The 18,111-nt window shown below is 47.2% G+C and overlaps 1 protein-coding gene across 11 annotated transcripts in view; it reads right to left on the minus strand.

Moving 5' to 3' along the window:
* LRRC74A (leucine rich repeat containing 74A) overlaps positions 1 to 18,111 on the minus strand; it is a 46,802-nt gene that overhangs the window by 26,455 nt on the left and 2,236 nt on the right. For 7 of the 11 annotated variants that reach the window (XM_059182734.1, XM_059182732.1, XM_059182733.1 and 4 more), the window contains exons 1-3: positions 6,211 to 6,652; positions 4,541 to 4,669; positions 1,208 to 1,380 (exon numbers count right to left, since the gene is read on the minus strand). In XM_059182734.1, coding sequence (XP_059038717.1) covers positions 1,208 to 1,380; positions 4,541 to 4,669; positions 6,211 to 6,247 — 339 coding nt within the window. In that variant the 5' untranslated portion in view covers positions 6,248 to 6,652. Of the gene's footprint in view, positions 1 to 947; positions 1,381 to 4,540; positions 4,670 to 6,210; positions 6,692 to 7,097; positions 7,274 to 18,111 lie in introns of those variants that run through there. The other 4 variants (XM_059182736.1, XM_059182731.1, XM_059182737.1 and 1 more) reach the window with 4 other exon arrangements.

Here is an 18,111-nt window from a genome sequence, read left to right on the forward strand (position 1 = left end):
ACCCAGGCCAGTAGCCACTGGTTACTTTTTGTGCCCACTGCTGGGGAAACAAGCATGAGAGAGCAGGGAACACCTCTGCACCCCACCAAGTCCAAGGACGCAGAGGCGGGCAGGGGAGGGAGGGACGAGACCCATGAAACACGACCACTACTGTCAGGGTGCTTTTAAGCTAAGCCAGGAAAACACAACATGTGCAAAGTTGAACAGTACGAAAGATAAATACCAGTTCGGTCCGCCGACATGTCACAGTGATTAACTGTCAAATTAGTGACCCAGAGAATCAGAGAACAGAAGACTCCCCCCCCAATGGAAACTGTTGTTACTAAGAGATAAGTGGCCCATGTCCTGAGAGAATTGCATTATTATCTGTTTTTTTCCCCCATGAAACTCATGAGGTAATGGTGCATTCCTAACACCTCATTAATCAGTCTTTCAACACTCAATAAATTTTGAGACGGTTTTGTTCGTTCTCTGCTCTTCCTCTCTTCCCTCCCCCCAGAAAGCAGCACAATCTCACATTTCATGTAGCCTCTTAATGGATACGTGCTAAACATAAATGCTGTTCTAGTTCCCAAAATGAGTGAGTGCTTTTTTTTTTTTTTTTTTTTAACCAAACTTTCCCTTTACCGTCTTAAATGAACAGTGTTGTGCTGACCTACAGTCATCACGTGTTCTGTTTTTCTGGGATGCAAGGTGGTTTGTATACAATCAATTATAATTATATAAAGCCAGGATGAATTCAAGGTCAAGTCCTTGGTTGCTCATGCCAAGCCGAGAGAGACAGAGAGAGAGAGAATTATTCCTGTGGGAAAACATGATCTACTCTACAGTGTGATCTTTTAAGAATTATAATGTTGCAAAAGGCAAACACTGAATACAATAGCTCAGTAGTGAACTTACTTACAGCAAGGTGAGCTTTGGAATTGAGACCCAGCCTGGCCACTTACCTAGGGCTGTTGCCTTTGCTTCCTGAATCAGAAAGTTCATAGGCTTCCAAGGCCACGGTCCCTAGTAGCCCCCTTCCCAGGAGCTAGTGGGGCACACATGTCTGTGAGGTAAATTAACTGGCAGTCAAGCAGAGTCTGGGGTAGGTTGGGCATAAAGCTGTAATCTAAGGTCCCCTGGAGGATCTCTCTGAGTCTTGGACCCCCCACTCCATCAAACCCCACAGCTGCCAGTCTCCATATGCCCCCATTGTCATGCTCACCACCAAGGCTATAGCAATAGCCTTGGTACCGTTGGGGCCCAGCCCATGGTGGTTGAGGTTCATGTAGGACTCCTCCATGTTCCGGAGAAAGTAGGAGACAGGCACTACGCCCATCAGTTTGCAGGCCTCCAGGTAGAGCTCCCTTTGTCCGGTGGTGAAAAATTTCTCCGTATCTACACAAAAAGATGCAAATGAATGAACTGGGGATTCTCTTCTCCTTTGACCTTATTCCCCTCTAACCCTGGGGCCAGGTGTGCTTCTGCCTGGTGTCCCCTCTGCCTGAGAATGTCCCTGTGGGTGTGTGTGCAGGAGGGTGGCTCTAATCGCGAAGGCAGCCGGAGGTGGGAGAGGGAGACCTGAACTTCAGAAAGCCCCAGATGGATGTCCCTTTGGGGAAGAGAAAAGGCCCCTGGTTCTAGGCCCCAAGCTTTCCTAGGAGAAGAAGTGTGGCCCACACCCACCTTCCCAGGTTGCCCGCATCCGGGACTGATTATCAAGGATGCACAAAGGCCCAGCTCCCTTGCCCACCATGAGACAGCTCTGAAAGAAGCTCATTTGTGAAGCGGGCAGCCTTCATTCCGTTTTCGTTTCACGACCACGGTTGAAATGAGAGCCACAAGGGAAGCTTTACTAACGATTTCAAGAGGAGAGGTTCCAACTTTAAAATCCCCAAGCAGGACTGAGAGGGCGTCTCAAGGTGACCAATCAATGCAAGGTGGAGAGACCCCTCCCCCAACCCCAAATCAGCTGGAAACGAACAAACTTGTATTTGAGGGGGCTTTCCTCTTTCAGAGACTTTGCATGTCATTTTTCCTCCCAAAAAGGACAGTCATGACTCCTTTACCAAGGACAAATTCTAGCCCCGAATCACACAGAGCTGATCAGAGCTAAAAACCAGTTAACAGAATACGGCGATTTATCTTTCCATTCCAACCACTTCGGGCCTTTGTTCCTTGGGCTTTAGACCTGCCTGGCTTGTGGTCGACGGGCAGTGGGCCTCCCTGGGTTCCGTACGCCCTCCCAGCTGTCCCCTTATTAAGTGAGCCCCTTCAATGGCAAGGCTTCCCACGGCCCACCGGGTTCTAAAGCCTGCATCTGTTTTTCCTTCGGATGCCAGGGCCTTTGTCCAACGCACTCTGGACATTTCTGGGGCAGACAATGAGAGCTTTGTCGGTGAAAGGACAACCCTACAAGGAAGTTGACTTTGCAGGCACAGCCCCTAACTGGCCTTCTCCTTAGGATGGCTGGAGAGCAGAGTCTCTCTCTGCTCTACCGAGAGAATGGAGTCGGCTATTTCTCGGATGCGAGGAGCTGTTGTGTGCCTTGAAGGATATTCAGCAGGATTCCTGGCCTCTGCCAGTGACACGCCAGTAGCATCCCCCCGCCCCCGCCCTGGCCCCGTTTGCCAGATGTCCCCTGGGGTACAAAATCGCCTCCAAGTGACAACCACTGTGGCATAGGACAAATGGCATGTGGCAGGTGACAACTTGTCCTGCCTTCTCTCCCTCCTCCGTGGCTTCATTGCCAGCTTGCTATTGCACCCAGGCTCATGTCTCAGGCCTGCCCAGAAACCCTCCCCGCCCTGTTCCCAGCACCTCAGTCCCCGAGGCAGGGACATGAGAAGCTGGAGCAGCTGGGCCCTGGGTTTCTGTCCCAGCACAGCACAGTTGCCATTGGAGATGTCTGTTTGCCATGGCAGGGTCAGTAAGCCCCACCTTTGTCCTTGGCACTAATTCTGCTCTGTTTCATTCTGCTGACCCTTTCCAGCTGTAGTCACTAGGGTGGGGTTTCATCTGATTTTTAATTTATTTATTATTTATTTATTTTAAAAAAGATTTTATTTATTTATTTGACAGACAGAGATCACAAGTAGGCAGAGAGACAGGCAGAGAGAGAGGAGGAAGCAGGCACCCTGCTGAGCAGAGAGCCCGATGTGGGGCTCGATCCCAGGACCCTGGGATCATGACCTGAACCGGAGGCAGAGGCTTTAACCCACTGAGCCACCCAGGAACCCTCATCTGATTTTTAAAAAAGATTTTATTTATTTATTTGAGAGGCAGAGCAAGAGAGAGCATGAACTAGGGGAGCAGCCAAGGGAGAGGGAGAAGCAGACACCCCGCTGAATGGGGGGCCCAATTCAGGGCTCGATCCCAGGACCCCGAGATCATGACCTGAGCCGGAGGCAGACGCTGAACCGACTGAGCCAGTCAGGCACCAACTGTATTTCGGAGGCAGCTTGCAACAGTGTTCTCTCTTGTGGGGAGTTGGGGGAGGGGGAGGAATGGGGTGAAAGCAGGAAAATGGGAGAAAACATCCAGTTTCTATCTGCCACCCCTCCAACCAGGTAAAGTTCCACATTGAAAACATCAGTATATTAGCATGGAAAATGTTAATCAGTACATCTTGACATGGAAAGAAATCAGAAAAAGAACAACAAGACATGGGGTGGGGTTGGGCTCAGGAAGGAGGCGTGCATGGAGGGGAAGCTGTGTGTTGATCGTGGGTTGGGAGGTTTACGGACTTGTTGACCCAGAGGCCAGAGCACAGGAGAGGAAGGCCACTGGGCTAGCCTCAGGCTGGAAATCCCAGGCTTGCCCATCAGTGGGATGAGCGCGGAGCTCACCTTGTTTTACAGGGGTTCTGGGCACTTTCCTGCTTGGGGAAACAGAGAGGGAGAGGGTAAAGGCATTGTTTGGGGTAACAGAGTCCTTGCTGCAGCTCAGAGAGCTCCCTCCTTCCCCGTCCGCCCCCCATCCTAGGCACACTCGCTCTGTCCAGGGTGAACTCTCAAGTAGGAGAATGGAGACCTTGAATGAGTAGAGAGGAAAGCCACCAGGAGGCAAGGTGGACCCCAGACACTCCGCGGCCCCCCACAACACAGAGCAGGAAAGCAGATCAGCAGGGTGGGGCAGACAGGGGATCTGTGAATGGTAGCAGCTCTCCGTGGCCTTGGGCAACTCACACAATCTCCGTAAGCCTCAGTTTCCTCCTCTTTAAAAGGCGGGTAATAAGACTACTCCTGGGACGCTAGCCAAGATGACAGAAGATGCCCCATGCGGAAACCTTGAGAAAGCCAGAAATCCCCATTTGTGTCTGGGTTTGGCTTCCAACAAGCTGATGTGACCGCTCTGCTCCCCGGGGAGGCCACGAGCTCAGGGCAGCTACAGCTGCGGCACCGGGCCAGCCTCGAGGAGGACCCCAGGCTGCTGCCCCAGGGTTCCTTGTGCTGGACGGCCCGGTGGCCAGAGCCATGGCCCACCCCGGGGAGCAGACCCTCCAGCTCCTGCGGAAGGGGTCGCGCCACCACCCCGCGCCCCCAGGGCCCACTCTCACCTTCGATCTCCAGGTCTGTTTCTGAGCTCTCCCGGGCGGCCTTGTCTTTATCCACGCCCACGGACGCCTCGGCCTCACAGTAAAGGGTTTCATCGCTGTTCTGTGGCGCTGGCTCTGTTTCAGGTTCATCTGGAAGAAAAACTCATCTCCGGATGCTGGCAATGAAAGCTGTGGGCCTTTCCCGTGGAGCCCGGCCTGCACTCCCTTGCTCTGCCAGCCGGTCCTGGCCACAGCCTCTGACGCCCCAGCCTCACCAGGCTCGCGGGGCCGAGGAACTGCAGTGTGCCTTCAGTCCCGCCAGGGGGCTCCGTTCCACGGGCCGCCCCTCCCGGACCCAGTACTGCCCCCTGATGGCCCGCAGGGTCTTATGTTGAACACCCGCCCCGCTCCAGCCCGGTTCCCTGCTTTGGGCCCGTCTTGGAGACTGGCTCCTTGCTCATTCTTTTCCTTCTCTTTGCGTTGGGTGGGGTTCAGGGTCTGCTTCACTCTTCCCGGGAGAGGATGTGTGCCGATGCTTAGGCTTCCTCATTGGCGGGCACAAGCCATGCTGAGGAAGGCCTGGGATGGGGCAGGGTAGGGCAGGCGACTTGGGTCAAATGTCAAATGAGGGGGTACAGGAACAGTCCCAAGGAGAAAGAAGGATGACTTGATTCCTAAAAACTTGACCTAGCTTCTCTCTCTTCCAATCCAACATTTTAGGACCATGAAGGAGGACGGACTTGCAAAATCTTGCTGGGGTTGAAATTAATTACGATGAGTATGTATCTATACCTTTTTGCTTTCTTCCCACCAGTCCCTACACTCGCTGGACATGGGTTTTCTGCCAGTGGACCACTGATCTGGGATCAGCATGGGTTCCTGAAAACCTCACACAAGGGTCCAGAGCTAGTCATTCCACCTCTGTGGGATGCACTGTTGGGGGAGCCATGCTCGGCCACCAGGAGCCCATCAGAACTTGGCCAATCTACTCTTTGGGTGGGCTGAGCATTTGTGGCGGTGGTCCCAAGTTTTAACCCCCTACGTTCTAAGATAGTGGGTTCCTAATGAGTCCACGCAGGTCTGTGTTTTCTTAGTCCTTATCCATAAACCCAAGCTCCAGTGTTTATTTCCAAGAGGGTAAGACAAGGTCTACATGATAAGGGGTGGACAGAGCCATAGCCCAGCAGCTGGAAGACATACAGTGGCTTAGCCACCAAACTCAGCCATCGAAAAGTGATGACTTTCTGAGTCTTAATATCCTCATTAGTCCTACAATTTGAGAATTCCATCCAATGCGTAGAATGCTCGTAGATGTTTAACTGGCTCTCAAGGCGGGGCAGGGGTGAGGAATCCTGATTTGTAGTATGAGCCAATTTGGGTGGTGTAAATATTCCCAACATGGCTGATTATCTCCACTACAGATCATATTTGTATTCTACTCATTCTTTCACAAAATGAAAAAGAAAATCAGCCAGAGCTAGGACAAGCCAATTCCAGCAGATCACTACATCCAACTCTCTCACTCCCTGTTTGAGAAGCCCCTGAAGCCATGTCACTGTGACACTCCATCCCGCTTCTAGAGGAGAGGTCCCCATGAGGAGGGGTGGGGGGTGGGGTCCATGTGATCCCTGGGTATTACACTGAGACAGCCCAGAAGGGCCTGAGAGGTGAGAGGTAGGATGCCTGTTCACCTTGTGTCTCAGGCTCAAGAGGCTCATCATTGTCCATGGTTCCAGGGCCCTCCTGGTGACTGCTGTCAGCTTCTCGCCACCTCTCTGCTGCTCCCCTAAGAAGCACACCCGTCCATTCACTTCTGTCTCAAAGTCTGTGCACCCTGCCCCTCACACGGATAAATCCCAGGGGGGCCTGGAGTTATCTTTCCATCCCGGCAAGCCCTGGGGACAGTGGGCTGTGGTGGGAACAGGACAGGCATGGAATGGACCCCAACTCTGTCTGGGAGAAGTCGCTGCTTCCCCGGAACATCAGGGAACGTGGTACAGCCCAATTCCTGGGAGCCCCGTCGAAAGGATGCCCATCCGCCTGTGACTTTGTGACTCAGGAGCCGCTTTCATCTCACCTCTTCAACATTCCATGACCTCATGCAGTCATTGTGATCCACACGGGTGGACCCGGCAACAGCAGCCGGCCTCCCACCCTCTTGGTGGCTCTGGCAGGCCCTCTTTTCTCATATGTCCCCGGGGGCCGAGCCCAGGCTTGGCTGTGAGTGTGCTGGTGCTGTGGGCGGGCCTCTCCGTGGTGGTGCATTTCCCTCCAGGGCAGGAGCAAGCCCAAGACCCTTAGTCAGGTGACTGTGAAGAGCGGCCACCATGTTCTTCTCTCAAGGTGGCTGTGCTTCAGGTACGAAATATTACAATGATGGGTGAAGTCCGTTTTCTTCCACCCAGTTCTCTTTCCTTTTTTCTTTCCCCCTCGGGAGAGTGTCCTCAGCCTTGGAGCAGAAGATCAAAAGCAAAGCCCGGGAAACATATGTTCTATTGCCACAATTTGTTGCAGCCAAAGCACTGTTCAATCCAAGTTACCGGGCTGCCTAACTTGAAAACACTCAACCATCACTCACATGCGGGGCTGTTTTCACATGCCTTGGAGTTGAAGGTCACTTGCAGTTTACTCTCAAGAGAATCTGGAGGCGTGTTTGTTCCTTCTTGATAAGCTTTCAGCACATCAGCGGTCAGGTCAGTGACTGGAGGGCTGGGGGATTTTGGCAATGCCTCTTTGCCACTCGGAAGAATGACGACAATCTAGGAATTTGTTTAGAGAAGCCGTAGTTAGAATCTTGGACCAAAAGAAACATGTATATCTGAGATGTTACTCATTCCTTTCAGGGATTCATTCTGTAAGATTTATGGAGTGTCTGTTATGTACGAGACACTGAGGTAGGCAACCACTGTGGGGAGGGGGTATAGACATCATTACGTACTGGACCTTTCAGGGCAAGTATCATACAAGACAGAAATTGACACAGCTACCCCTAGGGTATAAAGGTCATACGCAAACATTTTTGGCAGCGCTGCCATTCATAAGACAAATCTGGGTCACCCTAAATCAGCATGGCAACACCATTCTTCCGTGGTCCAATATCATGTGTTTCCTTGAAAGAAACACCAAGCAGACCAGGGGGAGTGCTTGACTTCTAGGATGAATTGGTGAGCATGTGTCCTGGAGACTCCTTGGGCATCTGGTATACTCCCATGCTGGTGCAGAGGATACGGAAGTATCCTTAAAGGAGAAAAAAGGGGACTGGAAAGTATGTTGGTCCTGGTCTAGACTCTAGGTGCTCTATCTGGACAGTACCACGTGGTCTCACGCACAAAAAGAGACTTAGAAAATTTGGAGGACAACATCCTAAATAGCCACTGGGCAGAGGCACCAGGCAGTTACTGGAAATTGATTAGGGTCATGAGGGAGACTGAGTTCAAGGGAAGGTGAGGTTTCTTCAGGCTGGGGAGCGTTTGTGGGCTCTTGGCAAGTAGCGTCCTGGCCAGAGGCATTTCCAGGAATGCGGAATAAAGGAAGCAGCAGAGTCCCAGGTGAGTTTGGGGGGAGTATAGAGTGCAGGGAGTAGCAGGGAAAAGTGAGGCAACAGATACCAGAGCAATTTCAGGGATAGATTCAATGCAGTGGAAAGTCAATAGGAAGCCACTAAAGATTTTTGAACAGGAGTGTGATTTAATCAGAGCTTCTCTTTATGATGGTGGACAGCAATTATTTATTTGGGGGAAAGAGTATTCTGGAGAAATAAAAATGTTCAAGAACCATAATTTTAAAAGTTTTCTTTCTTTTTAACATCATAAAATCTATCTGCAACTTCTTTTCATATGTTATTTTAAAAGTTTATTACTGAGGGGTATCCTTTTTATTTTTTTAAAGATTTTACTTATTTATTTGAGAGCAAGAGAGAGAGCATGAGTTGGGGGGTGGAGAGAGGAAGAAGCGGGCTCCTTGAGGGGCTCCATCCCAGGATCCTGAGATCATGACCTGAGTTGAAGGCAGACACTAAATGGACTGAGCCACCCAGGTGCCCCAGAGTATCCTTTTTTTTTTTTTTTTTTTAAAGATTTTATTTATTTGTTTGACAGAGATCACAAGTAGGCAGAGAGGCAGGCAGAGAGAGAGGAGGAAGCAGGCACCCCGCTGAGCAGAGAGCCCGATGTGGGGCTCGATCCCAGGACCCTGGGATCACGACCTGAGCTGAAGGCAGAGGCTTTAACCTACTGAGCCGCCCCACAGAGTATCATTTTTTTAAATTAAAGTTTTAATTCTGAAATATTTAAGGGGCGCCTTGGCGGCTCAGTGGGTTAAACCTCTGCCTTCAGCTCAGGTCGTGATCCCAGGGTCCTGGGATTGAGCCCTGCATTGGGCTCTCTGCCCAGCAGGGAGCCTGCTCCCCCCACCCCACCCCCCTCCCACCTACTTGTGATCTCTCTGTCAAATAAATAAATAAAATCTTTAAAAAAAAAAAAAGAGAAATATTTAAGACTGTAGGGAGTCACAAAATAATAAGGTTCCCGTATACTCTTTACGCAGCTTCCCCTTGTCTTTACATCCTACATAGCAAAATTATCAAAAGTAAGAAATTAACATTGGTGCAATGTTATTAACTCCACTACAGATCACATTTGTGTTTTACCCATTCTTTCACTAATGCCTGTTCTTTGTCCTGGGATCCATTTCAGGACCCTACTTTGTGCTGTTATCATGTCTTTCTCTCTCTCTCCCAAAATATGACCTTTCTTCAGTCTCTGTCTTTTATGACCTTGACACTTCTAAAGAGTCCTGCTCAGAAGTTTTGTGGAATGTCCCTCAGTTTGGGTTTGTCTGGTGATTTCTCATGATTACCAGGAAAGGCACCAAAGCGGATATGCCCTTCTCAGCACATATCAGGGACACATGATGTCAATATGTATTACGTTGTTGTCTTGGTCAAGGTGGTATCTGCCAGATTTACCTACTATAAAGTTACTGTTTCCCCCTTTGTAATTATTACATATTTTGGAGATGTTTTATGCAAATATCCTGTTTCTGCTTAAACTTTTTGCCCAATACCTTTATTTATTTATTCTGCCCAATAATTATAGCATCCGTGATCTTACTGAGGTCTTGCCTCAGCCCTTATTACTGTCATGTTTCAATGGTGATTTTCTGTTTCCCACAGTCCTTCTATGTTTGCCGATTGGAATTCTTTTGTGGGAGAGAGTGGTCCCTCTCCCCTATTTGTTTGTTTATTCAGTTGTTTATCTTAACAGGGATCATGGAGGCTTATTTTATTCATACAGTGCTACCATTATTTTGCTATTCAAGTTCCGGCTTTGGTTATGGGAGCTCATTCAGGTTCACCGCTGTGCCCTATTGACGTGTGCCTCGCCTTTTATTTTTATTTGTTTGATCCCTTCCTTCCCTTTTGGCGCCACAGGCATCAAACACTTTCCCAAGGAGAGTGAAAGCCTAGGTCTGAGTGCTGGCATGCCCATCACTGTTGGGTTGGCACTGCTTCTAGTCCTTCCCGGTGGATAGAGCTAGGATATACACCTCTGTCTGTCTGCATATACACTAAGCCACACATAACACACATCTGTATTTATTTCCATACCCGTCTATCTGTATATATATTAAACAAAGCCATGAATACACCAATACCCCTGATTCCAATTCAGCACCACCACCTGTCTTTCCTCTTTTCATATTTGTTATTTCTTTCTCCTCAAGAAAACCTGCTCTCATTTTCTACAATGTATTTACTTCTTTGCTCATCTCTAGTATACATATAAAGTAATTCCACAATTGCTAAACCATAATAGGGGAAACAAATTTACCAACTAGAACACAATGTTTGTAATTATAGTGTGTGTGTGTGTGTGTGTGTGTGTGTGTCCCCTTATGTATCCAGTTAAAACACTTCCCCCCACTGCACCCCCCCCTCCTGTGCCACCGCCCTGGCAAATTATCTAGGTCCACTCTTCCTAGCCTCTTCAATGTGGTTATTTGATTCATTTGTTCACTGGTAACTGCCTGCATTTCACACACCCCCCATATCCTGGTTGATTTTATTTAATTTACATACAGCAACATTCACTTTGTACAGCACAGTTTTGTAGGTCTCGACAAATGCAGAGAGTCATGTATTTACTACCATGGTTCCACTCCAAACAGTTCCGTCACCTGAAAATTTTTCTCATGCTGTCCCTTTATGATTAACCCCTTCCCAGCCTAAGCCAATGTTGGAAATCACTGTTCCATCCTTAGAGTTTCACGTTCTCCGGAGTCATATAAATGAAATAATACAAGATGTAGGTTTTTGGCGGGGGGTGGGGGGTGTCTGGCTCCTTTCACTTAGTAAAATGCATTTAAGATTTATCCATGTTATTGCCTGAAGCAGTAGTTTGTTCCTTCATATTTCAGAGTAATATTCTATTGTAGGATGTATCACACACTATCCACTTACCTGCTAGATCTTCATAGTTTCCCTTTCTGGTGATTATGCATAAAGCTGCTATAAACAATCAGGTTTATACAGTTTCTGTGTGAAAACAGAGATTTCTCTTGAGTAGATACTTGAAGTGGGATTGCTGCCTGTATGTAGCACGTACATGTTTTGCCTTGTGAGAAACTGCCATGTTGTCACCCAAATTGCAAAGGAGCTTTGCTAATTTGAATTCCCCCTAGGAATATACAGTAGCATCAGCTGTTTTACATTCTTGCCAACTCTTGATGTCGTGGTATTTCCTGGTGGTTTTAATCTGCATTTTCCTAGTGACTAGTAATGTTGAGCATCCTTTCATGTGCTTTTTGGTCATTCATATATCTTTCTTACTGTTCAGATGTTTTGCCTATTTTAAGCTGGATGGTTTATATTCTTACTGAGTTTTGAGAGTTCTTGATATATTCTGGGCAGAAACCCTTTGTCAGAAATGTGGTTTGCAAATATTTTCTCCCAGTCTATGGTTTAGCTTCTTATTCTTTTTTTTTTTTTTAAGATTTTATTATTTATTCATTTATTTGACAAAGAGAAAGAGAGAGAGAGAGAGAGTGAGTGTACAAGCATGGGGAGCAGGAGAGGGAGAAGAAGGCTTCCTGCTGAGCAGGGGGCCAGTGTGGTGGGACTCAATCCCAGGACTCAGACACCATGACCTGAGCTAAAGGCAGATGCTTATCCAACTGAACCACCCAGGCGCTCCTAGCTTGTTAGTCTTAACAGTGTCTTTCAGAGTATGCATTTCAATTTTTATAAAGTTGAATAATTTTGATAATTTTTCAAAATTCATAATTTTTAAAAATGTATTCATTTGAGACAGAGAGAGACACACACAGAGACAGCATGAGCAGGGGAGAGAGGCAGAGGGAGAGAAGCAGACTCCTTGCTGAGTCAGGAGCCCAATGAAACGCTCAATCCCAGGACCCGGAGATCATGACCTGAGCCAAAGGCAGATGCTTAAGCATCTGAGCCACCCAGGCGCCCCTCAAAATTCATAAATGAAAATTTTTCAAAATTGATCAAAATTACCATTTTTTTCTCTTACAGATCATGTTTTTGGTATCATATCTAAACGTTCTGCCTAATCCAAGGTCGTGTTGATTTTTTCCTATCCTAGAAGTTTTATGATTTTAGCTTTTACATTTAGGTCTACAATCCATTAAATTTTTTTTATTGTGGTAAAATATGCCAACAAAAAATTTATATTTTAACCCTTTTAAAATGTGCAAGTCTGTGGCATTAAGTACATTAACAATGTTGTATAACCATCGCCACTGTCTGTTTACAGTGCTTTCTCTAGGATCTGTTTTGCATGAGGCATAAAAGGTACCTTCGTGAGGTATGGGTGGAGATTCGTTGTGCGTGTTGATGTTCGAACATTCCAGTATCATTTGGTGAAAATACTGTCCTTTCTCCAGTGAATTGCCTTTTTACCACTGTCAAAAGTCTGTTGACTCTATGTATCCTTCAGGGTTATTTGTAGGGCTGGCATTTCAGAAACCATATACCCAGCGTGTGATGTCCCACCTAATCAAAATGTTGTACTTTTAAACTACTAATTTGGGTGTTGAGCTGCTGTGGCGCTGGGAGGTAGGCATAAGGCACTTAAAAGTTGGAAGGTAAACTGACTCAAGAGTTAATCCACAACCAGGGACAAAAGAGACAGTCCCAGGGGAGGAGGGGAGGCACAGTTTTGATTTGAATGAGTCAAAGAGAATATCACCCTGGGCAAGGTATGGCCCAATACTAAGAGAATGAAAATTTCCTTTTTTATTGTCAGTCTCACTGCTATAACACTTCCACTAGTGGGGAACACAGCAGAGGGACCCATAACGATCCTATAAGGTACCATTTACACAACCGTTATAAGTGCAGACACCGTTCAATGGAATTGACATTTGAACCATCTATTATTATGCTATTATGAGATACTATGTTTGATTCCCATTTTACAGAGGAGGAAACTGAGCACAGACAGGCTAAGTAACTGGCCCCATATCACAGAGCTAGAAAGTGGCAGAGCTGGGACATAAATGAAGTCAGTCTGGTTGCAGAGCCCTTGCTGGTGCTTCAACATGACAAGGTTGTTCTCCATTCATGGCTCAGAAGGGTCTGGGCTCAGGAGGTAGGTTTCAGGAGTTGCCAAACTATAGTCTGAGGACAGAATCTGGTCCATTGCTTGCTTTGTAAGCAAAGTTTTCTTGAAATACAGTCATTATCAGTCATTTAGGTATTTCTGTGGTTGCTTTCATGCAGACACGTGGCAAAGTCAAGTTGCTACCAAGACCCATAGCCTGCAAAGCCAGAAATATTTCCTAACTGCTCCTTTAGGGAAAAGTTTGCATTGTATTTGGTCTTTTTTTTTTTTTTTTTTAAGACTTTATTTATTTATTTGACAAACAGAGATCACAAGCAGGCAGAGCAGCAGGCAGAGAGAGAGAGAGGAGGAAGTAGGCTCCCTGCTGAGCAGAGAGCCTGATGCAGGACTCAATCCCAGGACTCTGGGATCATGACCTGAGCTGAAGGCAGTGGCTTTAACCCACTGAGCCACCCAGGTGCCCCGTGTATTTGGTCTTCTATTAGCATAAGAGATGAAGGTTCTAGGTCTCCAAGGACAGAATGGAGAGAAAAGAATCCAAGAAAATTGGCAGAAACCACTTTAGATGGCAAGGTTGAGGAAGTACAACCAAAGAAAGAAAGAGATGCCATTATTATCAAATGTAATCATATCTCATTTTTTGTGAGAGCTTTTTAAAATAAAATGATAGTTGTAAATCTAGTGGAATTTCAAATATGGGGGGTTTTTGAAAGAAAGTTACTTGCAGAATTATAAAGGAAGAAATGCCCCTTTGTGTGTTCACTTTTGCAAGTTTGGGTTTTATTATGCTCAGTTTCCTTATGAAACTGATGCTCTCCAGAAAGGACTTTTTATTCATTTATGTGTTTGTTCCTTCTATGTGTTGGATGCCCTAGGCTGGCTTAGGCAACGGGAACAGAGTGGCAAAGCTCATGAGTATACAGTTCACTGAGGGGTACTGACGAGTAAAGAGACAGTGACAGTGTTGGGCCCAGAGTGAGCAAGGGTGTGAGAGAAGCAAATAAGAGGAAGCTTCTGGTCCAGACTGGGGGACGTGGTGTGTTTGTGTGTGGGTAGGTGCTGGGGATTTGGGAATGCTTCCTTGAGGCAGAAATATCTAAGTTGAGACTTGAAGGTCCATTAGGCAGTAAGCAGTGAAGACAGAAGGAGGGGCAGACCCAGGGGAGGAGGAGAGGGATTTGGGGCTGGGAAGAAAATTTCCATAAAGTCCCTGCAGCCTGCTGGAGTGGGATCCTCACCTTGAGGGTGGCTGGGGGGGGGGGGTGATAGAAGGGAAGGGCTGAAGGATGAGACAGGGAAGTGGGTGGGGCCAGCAACAGAGGGCCTTCTCTGCTATGCTAAGGAATTTGGCCTGCATTTTGAAGATGGGGGGGCACCTGGGTGGCTCAGTGGGTTAAACCTCTGCCTTCGGCTCAGGTCATGGTCTCAGGGTCCTGGGATCGAGTCCTGCATTGGGCTCTCTGCTCAGCAGGGAGCCTGCTTCCCCCTCTATCTCTGCCTGTCTCTCTGCCTACTTGTGATCTCTGTCTGTCAAATAAATAAATAGAATCTTAAAAAAAAAATGAAGATGGTGGGGGTTTGCAGAGAGGTTTTAAGCGGCAGTGGGACTGGCCATGATTCACAGAGTAGAATACTGCTCTGTGCAGTGTGGAAAGCAGACTGAGGACAGGAGGAAGATCAACACTAGTTAGAAGTGGCTGCAGGAGGGCACCGAGGTGGTTCAGGGGGTTAAAGTCTCTGCCTTTGGCTTGGGTCATGATCTCAGGGTCCTGGGATTGAGCCCCACATTGGGCAGAGAGCCCTGCATCGGGCGCTCTGCTCGGCAGGGAGCCTGCTTCCCCCTTTCTCTCTGTCTGCCTTTCTGCCTACTTGTGAGCTCTGTCAAAAAAAAAAAAGTGGCTGCGGTGAAGTAGACTCCCTGAATAAATCTAGAGAAGGCCAAATCTCTTGGACTTGGGACAGATCAGAGATGAAAGTCAAAGGGAGAAGAAAAAGCCAGAGGCCAGGGTAACTTGATAGTGATTGTGCCATTCAGAATGAAGAGGACAGAGGAGCTAAGGGGAGAGAGGGGCTTTCGTTTTTTTTGGAGGATGGTGGCAGAAGGTGCTGAATGCACCTTTGGGCATGTTGAGTCTTTGTCTCTGATGAGCCTTTGTCTCTTCCATTGAAGAGGTCCATAGGCAAAAGGATTTATGAGTCTATGGCTCAGGAAAGGGGATAAAAACATAGATGTATGAGTTGTCAGTAGGGGGATGATATGTGAAGCAACTGGAGGGGTGAAATTTTCTCAAAGAGGGGCTTTAAAGTAAGAAGAGGAAAGAGACCAAGGATGAAATCTTAGGAACACCGTCATTGTCTACAGAGTTAGAAGGAAAACAAGAATATCACAGAAACCAAGGGAAGAGAATCTTACAAGAAAGGGGGGGTTACGCAAAATTATAGAACATTCAAGAAATAATAAAGCCTGGAGGATGCCCATTCCATCTGGCAACAAGGAAGGCACTGGGGATTTTGATGGGGAGTTTCAGTAGAGTGATAAGAGCAGAAGCTATATTTCAGTGGAATGAAGATGAATGAAAAGTAAGGAAGTATGGATATCAGGAGAAGACAAGTCAAAAAGCTTGGCTGTGAGGGAGATGTGGGGAGGTGGAAGGGTGGCTGGAGGGGGCCTTTGGCTGGGAGAGAGTTTCCTATAGGAGAGATCCGAAGCATGTTTAAATGCTGATGGGAAGGAGTCAGGAAAGAAAAGGAGAGGGGTGAGCAGAAGGAGCATAATCTCTGAGGAGGCAGGAAGAAGGGATCCCAAGCATAGTGGAGTAGTCAGCCACTGTGTTGGGAAGGAAGGAAGAAAGGTGGTTATGGATACCGGCCAGTGTACTGGGGTGGCAATAAGGAGTAGAGCGTTTTCACTTGGTGGTTCCATTTTTTTCTCTAAAGTTGACAGGGAGATGATCTCTAGAGAACAAGAAGGGAGATCATAGGGCAACAAGTTAGAAAAGAATGGTCATCAAGGAAATGGGAGAGAAAGCTGATTAAGAACAAAGGATTGCTGGGGAGGGTTGGGGGCTTTAAAGTGTGAGGCTGGAGATCAGAACACTAACAGCTCCACTCCAAGGGGTTGGTAATTTTATTCTCCAGTGCTCAGCAGCCCAAACGTCAGAGCTAGGAAGGAGAATGGTTTCACTGACCTCAACAGGTGTCATTTAAGAACAGTGGGATATTGGGAACAGTGATAAAAGATGGTTCATGGAGATTCCATATAGGATAGAAAAAGAGATGATGACTGAGGGGAAGCATGAAGACAGAAGAGAGAATGCCAGGGTTTGATGGAGTTAACAGCTGAGGCAGAAGTGAGAGTCGGAGAAGCAGAAAGCCATGAGGTAATCCGCTGGGGTGGGGGTTTGAACTTATGATTTCAGAGGTGGAGCAGTACTTGGTCATGATACTCCAAGGGTGTCAGAAGTGGGAATGAGGCCACTGAGGAGGTGGTGCCAGTGAGCTTCTAGACTCTGGGATGGCTCCTTGACTTTGGGCATGGGGAGGACTTGAGGTAGGAAAAACTGAGCCAGGGTTAGAGTCTGCAGTGGAAGAGGAGGAGGGGGCCTGAGGTCAAGAAAAATCAGGGTGAGGTTGGGGTAAACACCGATGAGTGCTTGACAAATGTCTGATGAATACATGAATACAGGAATCAGTAAATATGTGAATGCATCAACTCAGACCAATTTGGCACATTCTGGGAATATCTAGCCATCAATCTCGAGATCCCAGGGGAAACACTAGGATTACAGAGGCCCGGTTAGGAGGAGTGTACGGGTCTCAGGCTATCATAAGCGTTAAAGGCAAGCAGTTCTTTTCAGCCTATCCTATCTTAAGAGGCTATTTGAGTCCTCTAGACCTGCCCAGGTCCAAACAGATAGCTACTAACCCCTTGTAGCTATTGAGCACTTGAAATGTGGCTCCACATAAAACACACCGGATTTCAAAGACTTGGTAAAAAGAAGGAAAAAAAAGAACATAAAATATCTCATTTTAAAGTATTGATGATGCTGAAATCCCAATTTTGGGGAATCGATGCATTTAAATAAATAAAACATTATGAAACATTATTAAAATGAATAAAACATTATTAAACATTATTAAATAAATAAAAAATTATTAAAATGAATTTTGCTTCCCCCCCCCACTTTGCTTATGAGGCTACTAAAATATTTTAAATTACAGATGGGGTTCACATTGCATTTCTCCCGAGCAGCTGGCTCTAGGCCTTGGTCCATAGCTTCTGCAATCCCGACAGGAAGGATTATGCAGCCTGTGTGATGTGCCTGTTGTACCAGTAAATGAATAAAGGCAGCCCTCTTGAACTTCCACACATACCTGGGGCAGGAGTACAGTTTGAACTTGCAAAGGCTTGCGTTTCTTGTATACAGGAAATTTCGCTGTAAGAGAACACTTCGTATCCCTCAAAGTATTGCAAAACCTTCCCCTGGCCCTACTAGATGGGGTCTGCATCCTTGCAATGACCCCGTGGTTTATCATTGCCTCCACCGTTATCACAGTTGGGATAAACCGAGGGACTCATCCGGTCTCTCTTCTTGGCGTATTTCTGACATGAGGGGGCTGCAGATGGTACAGACTGTACTTTATACTTTTCCTTTGACTGGGGAATCCCGAGACGGTTCTCCTCCATGCCCAGTCTCCTTGGAATCTGCGGGGAGAGCTTGCTTCACATTACAGTTTGGAAGGCCCTTATTTCTGCCAGGGATTGTAGATGACCCTACATTAGCAGTAGCCAGAGCTGGTTTGGGCTTAAATTTAAAAAAAAAAAAAAAAAAGTAGCAAACACTAAGAGCTTACCCTAGGTTGGAGGATACTGAGGCTCCAAGAGGTTCCGTAGCCTGAGAGGTTCCACAGGTGTGAAGTAGGCAGAGCCAGCTCTAAACTCAGGTGGTCCAACTCCAAACCTTGTGACGCTCACACCCCCTACACTTTTCAACACGTCTGGGA

This window comes from Mustela lutreola, chromosome 7 (genome assembly GCF_030435805.1).
Source record: "Mustela lutreola isolate mMusLut2 chromosome 7, mMusLut2.pri, whole genome shotgun sequence".
Taxonomy (NCBI): Eukaryota; Metazoa; Chordata; class Mammalia; order Carnivora; family Mustelidae; genus Mustela; species Mustela lutreola.